The following is a 12,987-nucleotide window of genomic DNA, read 5'->3' on the forward strand; positions in this document are numbered from 1 at the left end:
CAGGAAGGAGGAAAACAGTGTTCTACGAGATGAAAGTGGCCGAGATGGAGCTGCACGAGGCTGAGCCAGAGAGTTGCTGCTGCCTGTCGGAGCAGCAGGTGTCGTCGACCGCATCGGAGATGGTGAGGATGGCAGCGCCAGGCGGGAAGTGCTGGATGAGCAGGCGCTTGAGGCTGGTGAGGGTCTGTCTGTCGGCAGGGTTCACCGACAGACAGGCGTTGACGAGCTCAGAGAAGGCAGACGAGCAGATGGGCTGCATGGGCGGCCTCTCCCCATTTTTGATTTTTTCTCCAGCGATTTCTGCCTCGTATTCTCCAAACGGGATCTGGAGCGTCAGGCACTCCCACAGCATCATCCCGACCGAGAATGCCACCGACTCCTTTGTTGCACCCATCTTCTTGTTGATCAGCAGCTCTGGTGCCTTCCACCTCAGGCACTCTTTTTTGAAAAGTCCCTCATCCTCAAATGCCGATGAGGGCAGAGAGTCGTTGTCATCATTACTGGTTGAAGTCACAACAGTTGACGAAGAAATGGATGATGAATCTGAATCATCATCTGACAACAAGTCAGAATGCATCACAATGCAGATGACCATGTGTTCGGAGATTAGAATGATATGAGGACTCAAGTTGGCCAATGATTGGAGTGGATTTTCCATTTCATCAAAAGAGTGAAGAGCGAGATTAGCTACCCAGAACAGGATTTGAGCAGCTGTCTGTTCCCTCTCCTGAAGAGTGCCAATCGCCATCTCCTTTGTTTTGTTCCTTCCATGAAGTAACATGAACAGCGAATCCCTCAGATCCGCAATCAGCTTCTCGTGAGGAGATGAACAGGCCATTGCATCGACAAGATTCGACATTGATGAGGTGGTTGGGCACAGATCCTCCCCACGAACAAATGTTGAATCTGAGTCAGTTGTTGAGGTGGATGAAATGGATGGAGAAGGTGTTCTCTTTCTTGTCTCTTCATCATCTTCTTCCTTCTCATCGACCTTCTCCAGCATCCATTCAGGAATCTTGTCTGAATCTCTCCCCAGAATGTATTCAGTGGAACCGCTCTCACTCAATAAATGCTCTGATGACTCTGAGTGTCCCAAGCTTTTCTCATACACCCTCTTCTTCATCCTCTCTTCATTCTTCTTCTCTGCCTCCCTCTCAGCCCTTCGCCACTGCTCCTCAGGTGACATCTCCATTGTCACCATCTCAATCGCCTTCGGATCCTTTCTGATGTTGTCATTCACAATCTCTTCCAATTCCTCTTTTCTTTCCTTCACTTTCTTCCACCGAACAACCAGAACAATTATGACCACAAGCAGTACTACACAAATAATGCACACAATAATTACTATTATCGGCCATATGGACATTTCTTTGTTTCCACCTTCAACAATCCTTTCATCACCATTTCCCTTTGCTTCACTTGCATTCTTCAAAATGGATGGCTGTGTCAATGAAGGAGCATTTGAATTCCCAAACAAAATTGAAACACTCACTTCTATTTCATCTCCACAACTCCTGATTAGATCCTTTGCCACACTTCCTTCTGCTTCTCTTTCTGACAAAAACCCATTTGAATCAAAATCATGTTTTTCAATCTCTTTCTCTTCTCCCTTCCTCTTCACAACTGAGAATGAAAGATTGCATGGAATAAAAAGCAATCCTTTGAATGTCATTTTCATTCTATCTGTCTCTTCTTTTGCTTCAACACTCTCCAGAACAGGAATGAAAAATGGCGAATCTCTCTCAGAAACAATCCCTTCAAAACTGCATCCATCGTTCAACATCCACAATGATGAGCCATCCTTCAATCCATCACCTCCTTTCAGACTCATCACATCCAGTGATCCTGAATCAGAGCAGATGATGTTTCTTCTCAGCGATGGATAGCCCTCGATGGATGGGTTGTTGCTCATGAACTCGCACTTGGTGACAGTCGCACTTCCGTTGCTCAGGGAGAGTGCGCCAGCTGGGCTGTTGGCGAAAGCTGTGTCCTTCACGGCAGCTGAGCCGCGCAGCAGGTGCAGCATCGATCCGTTCCAGCTGCATTCCTCGTGAAAGGTGTTGTCGGGGGGGAGTCTGTGGGCGGTGTGGCTGAGCCCGTCGAACAGGCAGCAGTCGATTGCTGCGTTTGCGGAGTCCAGCACACACACAGACATGCCTGTTGGAGAGGGGCTGGAGCAGCCAGCGAAGGTGCAGTTGGCCACGCAGAGGCTGTTGCAGCGGGAGAGGCACAGGGCAGCAGCAGCATGAGCAGCATGAGCAGAGGATGTGTTGGGAGAGTCAGCCTTCATCTGTGTGAAGCGGGAGGAGGCGATGGTGACTTCTGCGCTGTCGGCAGCAATAGCGCAGCTCTGGCACACAACATCAGCAGCACAGACCTCGTGCAGAACGAGGGATCCGCCAGCAGCTGCAGCGATTGCATGGCAGACGATGTTGCACACACTCACCTGGCGGAGCGTGCACGCAGCCGACTCCGCTGAGAGGAAGGTGTGGATGCGGGGAGGGGGTGTCTGGGCAGGCGCACCGACATTGCATCTGGTGAGGGTGAGTGTGCCTGTGTGGATGTGGAGCAGGGCCGGGTGAGTGATGGGAGGCGAGGGCGGGAGGATGAAGGAGATGCACTCGATGGCCACAGCGGAGACAGCCTCGATGAGGCAGTCGCGTGTCTGCACCAGCTCGCCCTCGAACAGGATGTCTGCACTCAGCCTGTCGAGCGCACACACACTCAGCTCCTCCAGCACAACCTCTCCGTCCACCACGCCCTGGCCGTCGACAGCGAGCATGCGGAAGAGGTCGCCGTACACATGGGCCAGGGCGCACCCCACTGTGCGGCAGGGCAGCTTTGGGGTGCCGCACTGGCGGGAGTCTTCGCCGGGGCTGGGCTGGGCGGAGGCCACGACAATGGTGCTGAGCTGGAGCACGGTGATGAAGTCCATGAGGTCGATGGGGTCGGGGGCGAGGGAGTCGGCGCCGAAGATGGCGTTGACGGGGTTGTATTTGTCGGGCTGGAGGTCGAAGCGGAACTGGGTGTCGTTGATCTGGGAGGGGATGTTGCGGCACTGGACGAAGATGTCTCTGCCGCGCCAGGCGGTGTTGGCGTCGAAGGCGCACTTTGCGAAGAGGAAGTCGAGGGAGCCGAAGAGGTCGGAGGCGAGGCACACGCCGCCGCCTCTGCCGGTGCGGGTGGAGCAGGCACACTGCACAACGCGGCACTGGGACATCCGCATGTGCCCCTCGCCGCTCAGCCAGCACAGCCACGCCCCGCCCCACTCCGACGCGCCGGCCCTGCACGACTCGAGCACTGTGCTGTTCATCTCAGCCGCAACAGCACTGCCCGGCTCGGCCGACACGCAGCAGGGCCCGTCGTCTTCCCGTGCGACTGTGTCGAAGGTGGAGTTGGTGCAGACAAAGCGCGCCTCTCCGTTCGTCCTTGCGGCCGAGCCGCTGGCAAAGCAGAACACACACCCCGAGGCGATCCTCGCGGAGCGCACTGCCGCGCCAGCCACGAGGCATCCGCAGCTCCCTTCCAGCCGGAACACGGGCGGCACCACACACACATCGCTCACCTCGAGGTTGTCGGCTGTGGCAGTGCCGCCCCGGCACACCACAAAGGAATAGTCGCCTGGCTGGTGGGAGGTTGCGTTGGAGCAGAAGGCGCAGCGGGTGAGCACGAGGTCTCCGCCCTCGCTCAGGATCACCGCCTGCAGCGCGTTCGCGAAGGAGGCAGAGGTGCAGATGGCGATGGAGTCGAGGCGGAGCTGCCTGGTGTTTGTGAACAGCGGGGCAGCGCGGGTGTCTGTGGTGCTGCGGGCGTTGAGTGCCGGGCGAGGGCTGCCCTCAGACAGGGGAGGGGCAGACTGGACGGTGAAGGAGGACAGGTCGAAGGGGTCCTGCACGAGCGTGTGGCCGTCGATGAAGATGGTCTTGTGTGCTGCTGCGCTGTCCACCTGCTGCATCCCTTTCCAGAAGCTCTCGCAGGGATCGGCTTCGCTCCCGCACCTCTTCACGTCGGATCCAGCAGCCGACAGATAGATGGCGTCGGCCTGATACGCCAGGAGGAAGCGGAAGAGGTCAGTGGCGGAGTGGGCTGTGTCGCTGCCGACAAACGCGTTTGGGTCGCTGGCGAAGGGGGAGCAGTCGAAGGCGAAGGCGGAGTTGGTCACAGTGGCGTTGAGGTCGAGGCTGGCAACGAAGACATGCCTCCCGACTGGTGCTGCGTTCTGCGTGAATGATGTTGCCAGGCCAAGCGCAAAGGGGTTGGGTGTGTGTGAGGAGGTGCAGTCGAGGAAGAGGGCGCCACCTCTTCCGCTGTGTGGGGAGCAGGAGCAGAGGGCGAAGGAGGTGTTGGCAGTGGCGAGTGTGTGCTCTGCAGCGAGAACCGCCTTGAGTGCGCCTCCGTCTGCAGAGGCTGGGGCAGATATGCTGGCGAAGGAGGAGTGGGCGATGGTGGAGGTGCACATGAGCAGGAGCGGAGCGTCGGGAAAGGCGAGGGACTGGACAACACACCGGGCGAGGTGCACAGACTGGCCGGCTGCGCTGAGGAGCAGATAGCTGAGGGAGCGAGCAGAGGCAGAGGCCGAGGCAGAAGAGAACGTGATGTTGGTGAAGGAGAGCTCGCCATGAGGCGCAGAGGAGGAGAGGAAGACAGACTGGCCAGAGGAGAAGGCAGAGGGAAGGTCGAAGAGGATGCGGAGGAAGGCAGTCTTTGCAGCTGTGGCGAGGACAGCGGAGGCAGGAGAGGCAGCGGAAGAAGAGACGGCTGAGCGGACAGAGATGGTGCAGGATGAGGCGTCGTCGGATGACTGCACCTGGAAGCCTGAGACATCCAGGGCATCCTGCACAAAGGTGGAGTTGGCGATGAGCATTGTCCTGCTGGGCAGGGATGCATCGGCATTTGCGTGGCCTCTCCAGAACGAAAAGCAAGGGTGCTGGCGTGTCCCGCACCCGAGCACATCGTATCCCTGGTCAGACACAACGACTTCGCCAGCCTTCCGCACCCTCAGAAACAGCTGCAGCTCCACCGGCACATCGCCAAACCTGTGTGTGTCTGTGCCTTCCATCTCTGCCTCTCCCTCTGCTCCGTCTCCAGCAAGAGACACAAACCGCGCAGCCTTCACGCTCTCGTTCAGGTCTGTGCACATCAGGAACACATCTCTCCCGCACAGGGCTGCATTGGCTGAGAAGGTCAGGTCAGCCAGCTGGAAGTTGTTGTTGTTGTTGTTGTTGTTGGGCTGGGCAAGCAGGTGCAAGAAGATGCCGCCGCCTCTGCCACTCGAGGGAGGGACGCTGCACGCCTTGATGGAGGAGTTGTGGATGCCCAATTCTCCCTCGCCATCCATCTGGCACCACACACACCCGCCATCCCCCGCTGCCGAGCTGCACTGCTCGAACTCGCATCCGTCTGCAATCTCCACCTTGGCAGAGCAGCTGGCCTCGAGGAAGTGCCCGTCTGTGCTTGGGGTTGTGTGCACCCTCAGCCCCTTCAGGGACAGCGCTGCACCCGCACCTCCAGCAACCAGCCCTCCTCCGCTGCCTGAGGCAGACGTGATGTTGCACCCCTCCATGGTGAGACTCCCGCTGCCCATGTGTGCAATCCGGCTTCCTCCCGCAAAGGCGAGGTGGGAGAAGGCAACGGAGTCGAAGAGGATGGTGCCTCCCTCGCCTGATGCCACAGCCATGGGTGTGGATGCCTCTGCTCCGTCTTCTGCTCCATCCTGTGTGCCGAACAGACAGTCGACCACGGAAAAGCGGCCAGTGGCAGCAGTGATGAGGGAAGGCACAGACAGGCCAGATTGGAGAGGGGAGCAGGGAAGAAGGAGCACGAGCTGGGAAAGGGTGAAGGAGGTTGCAGCTGTTCCCGCGGTGAGGGAAAAGCACCCGCCTGGCTGGATGGTGAGGTGGGAGCGTGTGCCGCGCTCTCCTTCGATGGTGAGCGAGAGTGTGTCGCGGTCGATGCTGCTGGCGAGGGTGTTTGCGTTGGTGAGGTGGACGATGGTTCTGTTGCCGCTCAGCGCAGCCACACCCACGGGGATGGTGGCGCAGGGATACACCTTGCTGCCGCACTGCGGGAAGGGGTCTGTGCCGCTCTGCACATACACGATCTCGTCGGAGGGGGGGAAGAGATAGAAGAGGATGGACACGTTGGCGCCCTGGGGTGCAGAGTCGTCGTGGACCCACTTGGTGGTGGCGGGGTCTGTGTCGGCAGCAGAGCCTTCCCAGTAGATGGCGTGGAGGGCAGCGTGCGGGGCGGGGCACACGAGATACACGTCTTTGCCGAGCCAGGCGTCGTTGGCTGCAAAGGCGATGCCCTTCATGGAGTACCGCACATCGGCCACCGCAAAGCGCAGGAACAGCCCTCCTCCGCACCCTGCCAGCCCGTCCACCGTGCACTCGCTTGCAGCGCTCTTCTCGAACACCCACTCTCCGCCTTTCTTCACCTCGGCCACAACCCCGCCGCCGCGCGTGCTGCCGCTCTCGATGCAGCTGCACCTCTCCATGGTGCAGTTGGCGAAGCTGAACTTCCTTCCCCCGCTCACAGCCCCGACCACCAGCCCTCCGCTTCCACGCAGCCTGGTGATGTTGGCGAAGGAGGTGTTCTTCAGCGCCAAGGTGGTGGTGAGCGGGGAGCAGATGACCTCGCTCGAGTCCATGGTGGCATCGGCGATGGTCGAGTTCTCCACACGCAGAGAGGCGCCGGATGTTGCGCGGATCAGCCCGCTGGGCGCGTTTGTGGTGGTGTTGCGCAGGTGCAGCTCGACGAACGAGCCAGCAGCACTGCTGCCTTCGAGGAGGAAAGCAGGGGATGCAGCAAAGGCTGTGCTGTGCATGGCGAACTGGCAGAGGAGCACTGTGCCGCTGGAGGCGACAGCGAAGGAGTACTGGAGGGGAGAAGGCGGGGCAGCTGTGGTGCATGCGGTGAAGGTGAGTGTGGCTGCGCTGCACCAGAACAGGGCTGCTCGGGGGCGGGGCGCAAAGGAGGAAGGCAGGCCAAAGCACATCCCCGAGAGGCCGACTTCGATCCCTGTTTCGACCAAGGCCTCGCCCTCTCCTTCGCCATCAGCCCTGATGTCGATCTGTGTGCCCGCAGCAGCAGAGTCGACGGCGAGTGGCTGCGAGCAGAGGCAGAGGGTGTCTCTGAAGGAGAAAGGGGGCTGGAGGCGGAGGGCAGCGAGGGACTGGCCAAAGCGGGAGGAGGCAGCATATGGGATGGTCTGGCAGGGATAGTCGGGATATCCGCAGAGGGATGCATCCACGCCATCCTCGCCCCCCACAACGCAGGGCCGAGCGAAGGACCGCAGCAGGAGCACCAGCGGGAGCACAAGGGATGCACTTGCCCTGTCGATGCCGCTCAGCTCGTCCAGGTCTGGCGCCTCATCCACGCCGATCGCGAAGGTGAAGTTCATGGTGGTGCGGGTGACGAGCTGGGAGAGAGAGTCGGCACAGACAAACAGATTCTTGCCCTTCCACGCACTGCACTGGTCGAACGATGTGTTGCTCAGCTGGAAGCCAGATGCTGCTCCAGCGCAGTCGAGGAACACGCCTCCGCCCAGTCCCTTTGCGAGTGTGCCCTCGCTGGGAACACTGCACAGGGTGAAGGAGGTGTTGCTGATCTCGACTGTTGCTCCGCCAGCAGCACTGCACAGCAGCCCTCCACCCGCTCCATCGCTTGCAGCTGCACTGCATCCACACACGGTGCTGTTGGCGATGCAGAGCCTTGCTGACGGCCCTTGGCACTCCGCAGCAGCCCAGGATCCGTTGCCTTGGGAGTGAGACACACCCGCCACCGAGCAGCCTGCCAGGCTCACAGATCCCGACGAGTGGATCACAACCAGGGGTGGCATGCACGAGACAGCGGTTGCAGATGAGTCTGTGCCGATGGCCAGCTGGCTCGCACTGAAGGACCCTTCCTCGACGAGGATGAGCGAATAGGCCAGCATGCTCCCCTCTCTCAGCTCGAACGAGCAGGCGGAGATGCACAGCGCACGGGATGAGGAGCAAAAGAAGGCTCTTGGCTGGCGCAGGGCAGCAGGGATGCAGAGGGCGAGGGAGTGGAGGGTGAGGGTGATGGCCGAGGCGAGGAAGGCGTCTTGCTCGGCTGGGGCGAGATCAAACACAGAGAGCCGGGCAGCCTGGGCTGCTCCTTGCATGGTGAGGGATGGCAGCAGCTGTGGGGCAGCAGGGGCAGCAGCTGGGAGGAGGTTGAGTGCGTTGGTGATTGTGGAGCCTGGGGCGATGGTGATTGTGGAAGGGCGCTGGGGGAGGGGCGCGAACCGGGTGGAGACGATGTGGTCGACAGTCCTGCACGGCGCCTCGCTGAACCCGCACCGGCTGAAGTCGCCTCCACCCGCCCCGTCCACAAAGCCGTCGGCTGTGAAGTTGGTCCAGAGATACACCACCAGCGGGATGCAGAACGAGCTGTCTGTGGTGCACCTCTCGAACCCAGCCAGCTTGCCCAGATCAGCCTCCTCCCTGTGTGCGCCGAGCGAGTGCTCGTTGATCAGCGCCAGCAGGTCGTATCCACAGACAAACAGGCTGGACCCTTTCTCGGCAGTGCAGCTGGCAAACACCACATCCCCCACCGCAAAGTCGGTTGCACCCTCCTCTGCATCCACATACACCCCTCCTCCACGCCCGTGCTCCCCCTCTGCGCTCTTCAATGCTGAACACGTGTCAAACCCTGCAACTCTACCATCACCATCATCACCACCAGCATCAGCATCAGTCGAGCCTTCCACAGAGAAGTGGCTTCCAGACTTCATCTCGACACACATCCCTCCGCCATTTGCGCCTCTGCTGCAGCACTCGCACAGGGAGCACCCAGCAACAGCCAGGTTCGATCCGTCTGCCAGTGTGCACTCGATGCATCCGCCGTTCCGGATGGCTCTGTCGAAGTTGGCGAAGGTGCTGTTTTGGAGGAGTATTGCCTTTGCAGAGGCAGAGCTGAGCAGCGCACATGCGAGGGGTGCTGTGGGCGAGGACACTGTGGAGTTCCACACCCTCAAGGAGCCGCCATTTGCAACCTCGAGCAGCCCGCACTCGGCAGTTGTGCTGACAGACTCGACACTCAGCTTGCCAAAGTCGCCCTCTGCCCCAGCACCTGCAACCGATATCAGTGGCTGGCCAGCCAATGCCATTGCTGAGCACACAAGGTTTGTGGCTTCGATCTTCCCGTTTGTCACAGCAAGAGGCACAAACGCCACCGAGTGAACCCCACCAGCTGTTTTGATTCCGCACGAAGTCAGTGTCAGTGTGGCACCCTTGCAGCACAGGAGGTGTGTTGTGGACTGCGAAAGGGTCTGTGGCAGAGCAAAGACCACGTTGATGAGCTGTGCAGGGTGTGTGGTTGTGATGAGCGCAGGATGGGAAGGGGGTGCAGAGGGTGCAACACCAACCTCGTCTCCTTTTTCCTCGCACTGGATGCTCCACTCGTTGCCGCCTAGCTCGATCTCCTCTCTCCACACAAACCCCGTGTGCAGGACGATGCTTCTTTTGCTGCCAGAAAACCACAGGCCAGCTGCCTTTCCGATGGACACACAGGGGTGCTCGGCAAACCCGCAGGCGCTGAAGTCTCTCCCCTTGGCTCCGCCAACAAACGCTGGGGGTGAAAACACCTTCAGAAAGGGTGCCAGTGGGAGTGGGTCTTCTCGATGTCCGTCTTCGAATCCCATCAGATCCTCGTCGCTCATCCCGCTCCTGCTGAAGCCCATCGAGGAGGTGCTCACAACCACTCGCAGCACAGGCGCCTCCACAAACACATTGTTCCCCTTCCACGCTGCGCACCCCGAGAAGCCCATCTCCTTCAGCACCATCGCACATCCTCCACCTTCAGCCGAAACAAACACCCCACCTCCCTTCCCCTTTGCCTCCTGCCCGTTCGGAGCAGTGCATCCCTCAAACGACACTGCTGACACAGCGCCCATCTGCAACCTGCCTCCACTCCTCAGCCTCACCCAAACACCCCCGCCATCCCCCTTCGAGCATGCGCACCCACTCACCGACACATTGTTCATCTCCACAGCCCCGCCATCCTCGATGTCGCACTCTGCTCCTGCACCGCTCCCCACACCCCGTTGCACCGCTGATATTGTGCTGTTGGTGAGTGCCAGCTCGGCTGTGACTGCTGCGCGGATGAGAGGCGCCTCCGAGAGTGTGATTGTGTTTATCTCGCAGTTCTCGACAGCCAATGCCCCTCCATCCATGGTGATGAGGGGTGCTCCAAACACATTGTTCTGTGCTGTGTCTGCAGTGATGAGGCAGTTTTTGATCCATGCAGCTGCTGTGCTCGAGACAGAAAACAGGGGGTGGGAGGCAGGCTGTGCTGATGGAGAGCCGTGGACAACAGTGAAGGAGTCAAATGTCAGCTGTCCACTGGTGAGGAAGACGAAAGAGCGAGTGGTGGCTTTTGGCAGGATGGTTGTGGTGCTCTTGTGGCCAACAACTTGCAGCGCCAGCGAGTCGACAGCAGCCTCTGCCTCGGGATAAGTGCCAGGAGCAAAAGTGATGGAGACCGGGTGGGCAGACCTGTTGATGAGGGTGAGCGAGAAGCCGAGGGTGCTGCAGGGAAAGAGTGTGATGCCGCAGAGCGGGGTGTCTGAGCCGTTGTGCTTGCTGACAAACGCCCGGGAGAGGAGCCTGTTCATCAGGTGGCTGCGGTCGCTGCCAGCCACAAACAATCTGTTTGGCGCTGTGGTTGATGTTCGACACTCCACAATGTTGCTTTCCACAAGAACCGTGCTCCACTCCTGTGATGCATAGATGTCAGCCCCAGTGCTGCTGGCCTGATTCCCATCAAAGAAGCAGAAGGAGAGCTTTGTGAAAATATAATCGTGCACTCGAGTTGAGAAACTCATTGCACCCCCAACACTGTTTTCAGATGAACATGATCTGAACAGGCACTCTGAAAACACCATGCCAAACGTGTGTGAACACCATATCCCTCCTCCAGTTTCGTTATCATTTGAAACATTCACTTTGCCTGACGTTATGATGTTGTTTGAAAATGAACTTCCATTTCTAATTTCTGTTGCTTCAATTGTTCCTCCTGCCCAATATGCTGCACTGTTTGTGACATTGCATTGGTCAACGTTCAGTTGATTAATAAAGCTCACCTTTAAAGTTCCAGCCCATTCATTTGCTGAACAATTAGAAAATACACAGGTTCCAACGGTAACTTTTGATGAATAGATAATGTTGCACGCACCACCTGCTCTTTTTGCGTGGCAGTCATCGAATTCACTGTTTTGAATTGAGCATGTTCCAGTTGAATTATGGTTAATTGCACCACCATATTCAACGTTTTTCAAACCATGAAATGCACATTCATTGACATCAGTTGTGGCTGAGCCAGAATGTTCAATTCGTTGGCAGGCAGTTCTGGTGGAGCGACAAAACGAGGAGTTCCAAGCTGTGAAGCTGCCTTTGCAAACACTCATCCCCCACACAATCCCTCCATCATATCCATTCTCCACCCGATCCATCAAGCAGCTGTCAATCAGTGTGTGCTGCTCCTCTGTCATCCCTCCATCTCTTTTGGCATCAGCACATGAAGCATGTGGTTGTGTGACATTGATGAACACTGTGCTTGCCAAACGGATGGCTGGCACGTGGATTGGAGAAAGAAACGGTTCAGCGCCAACACACACTGAAGCAATGAGCGATGACTCCACAGCCACTCTCCCGCTGTTGTGCTGCACAGTGTGTGTGAGTGGCTGTGAAGATATCAGAGGCTGTGCTGCACTGTGTGCGAAAGGAAATGAGAGGGTGATGTTTGTCAGCACAAGTGCTGCTCGGGATGCACAGAACATGCTTTTTGTGCTGCTTCTGTCCAGCTTCAGCGCACACTCAACCACCCTCACACTTGACGAGTCTGTGCAAACAACTCCTTGCTTGCCTGAAACCTGCACAATGCTCAACCACTTCAGCTCCGCTGATGAATTGGCCATCACAAACTCTGCTGCAACTGTGTGTTTTGTGCTCAATCGAAAGTGGGAATATGAGGGATGTGGACGAGGGAAAGCGTGCATTATGGAGTTTGCAATTTGGCTATCACCAAACAAGTCAAATCCAACGGTCTTGTGTTTTTCACATTCTGCATCTTCGTTTGTGTGTGTGGAAACATGTGTGCTGATTGTTGCAAAAGCCAAAAGGAACAGCAGAATTGTCTTAACGCAACAATGGAGCATTGAAAAAACGAAACTGAAACACAGTTAAATTTTTCAACTTTTTTTTAAAATATTTATTATGTGAGCATACGCAGATATATAATGAATATTTTGAAATCAACTCAACAAATATTTTCCTCATATAATTATATTGAAATTTTTAAAAAGATTGATTTTTAATTTTGAAAAAATGTTATGGCAAATTGTAAATATAGCGGAATTCAAAATATAGCAATAAAACACAAAAAATCGCAATACAGCAAAAAATATATTGGAAATGATATTATAGAAGCATTTTGAAATAAAAACTCTATTAAAGGATTTTGAAAAAACTTTGGTGAATGAATTTATCATTTTTTATGAGTGATCATTTCCCTTAATTATTAATTATTTATTTGTTTTTTGTTTTATTTATTAGGTTTTAGGGTTTCGATTAGTGAAACAAGCTTAGAATGGATTAAATATTGATTTAGGGTTTGATGGAGCAATATTTGGGTTAGGGTTACCCATGGAAGCAAAATTAAAAACGAAAATTTTTTATGAAATATATCTGGTCTCCTTGTGTTTAGGATATTCTCCACTTTCCAAAACATAATATTATTATACTCCTTTTCTAATTACACAATTGTCATAATAAAATCTTTTGAAAATGTGGAAAATTTTTTCTCCAGAAAAAAGAAGACGTGGCTGATCTTTTTGAAATCAAACTATCGTTCGAGTTTTGATCAAAATTTTTATCTCAATGGGATTTTTATTAATTTTATGTTTCTGCAATTACAACATCGTAAACAATATGAATTTTCCGTTGTACAGTTTGTGTGGAAAAT

The 12,987-nt window shown here is 55.9% G+C and overlaps 1 protein-coding gene across 1 annotated transcript; it reads right to left on the minus strand.

The window, feature by feature from the left end:
- Positions 1-22: 22 nt before the first annotated feature.
- Positions 23-12,181, minus strand: MONOS_8521fu9890fu16700 (uncharacterized protein; the record flags this gene model as incomplete). The annotated part of the gene is made up of 1 exon (XM_067878939.1): positions 23-12,181. The coding sequence occupies one exon, from the start codon at positions 12,179-12,181 to the stop codon at positions 23-25; it is 12,159 nt and encodes a 4,052-aa protein (XP_067719728.1).
- Between the last annotated feature and the right edge of the window lie 806 nt (positions 12,182-12,987).

This window comes from Monocercomonoides exilis, assembly GCF_001643675.1.
Source record: "Monocercomonoides exilis strain PA203 chromosome Unknown scaffold59-495361, whole genome shotgun sequence".
NCBI classification, from domain to species: domain Eukaryota; phylum Preaxostyla; order Oxymonadida; family Polymastigidae; genus Monocercomonoides; species Monocercomonoides exilis.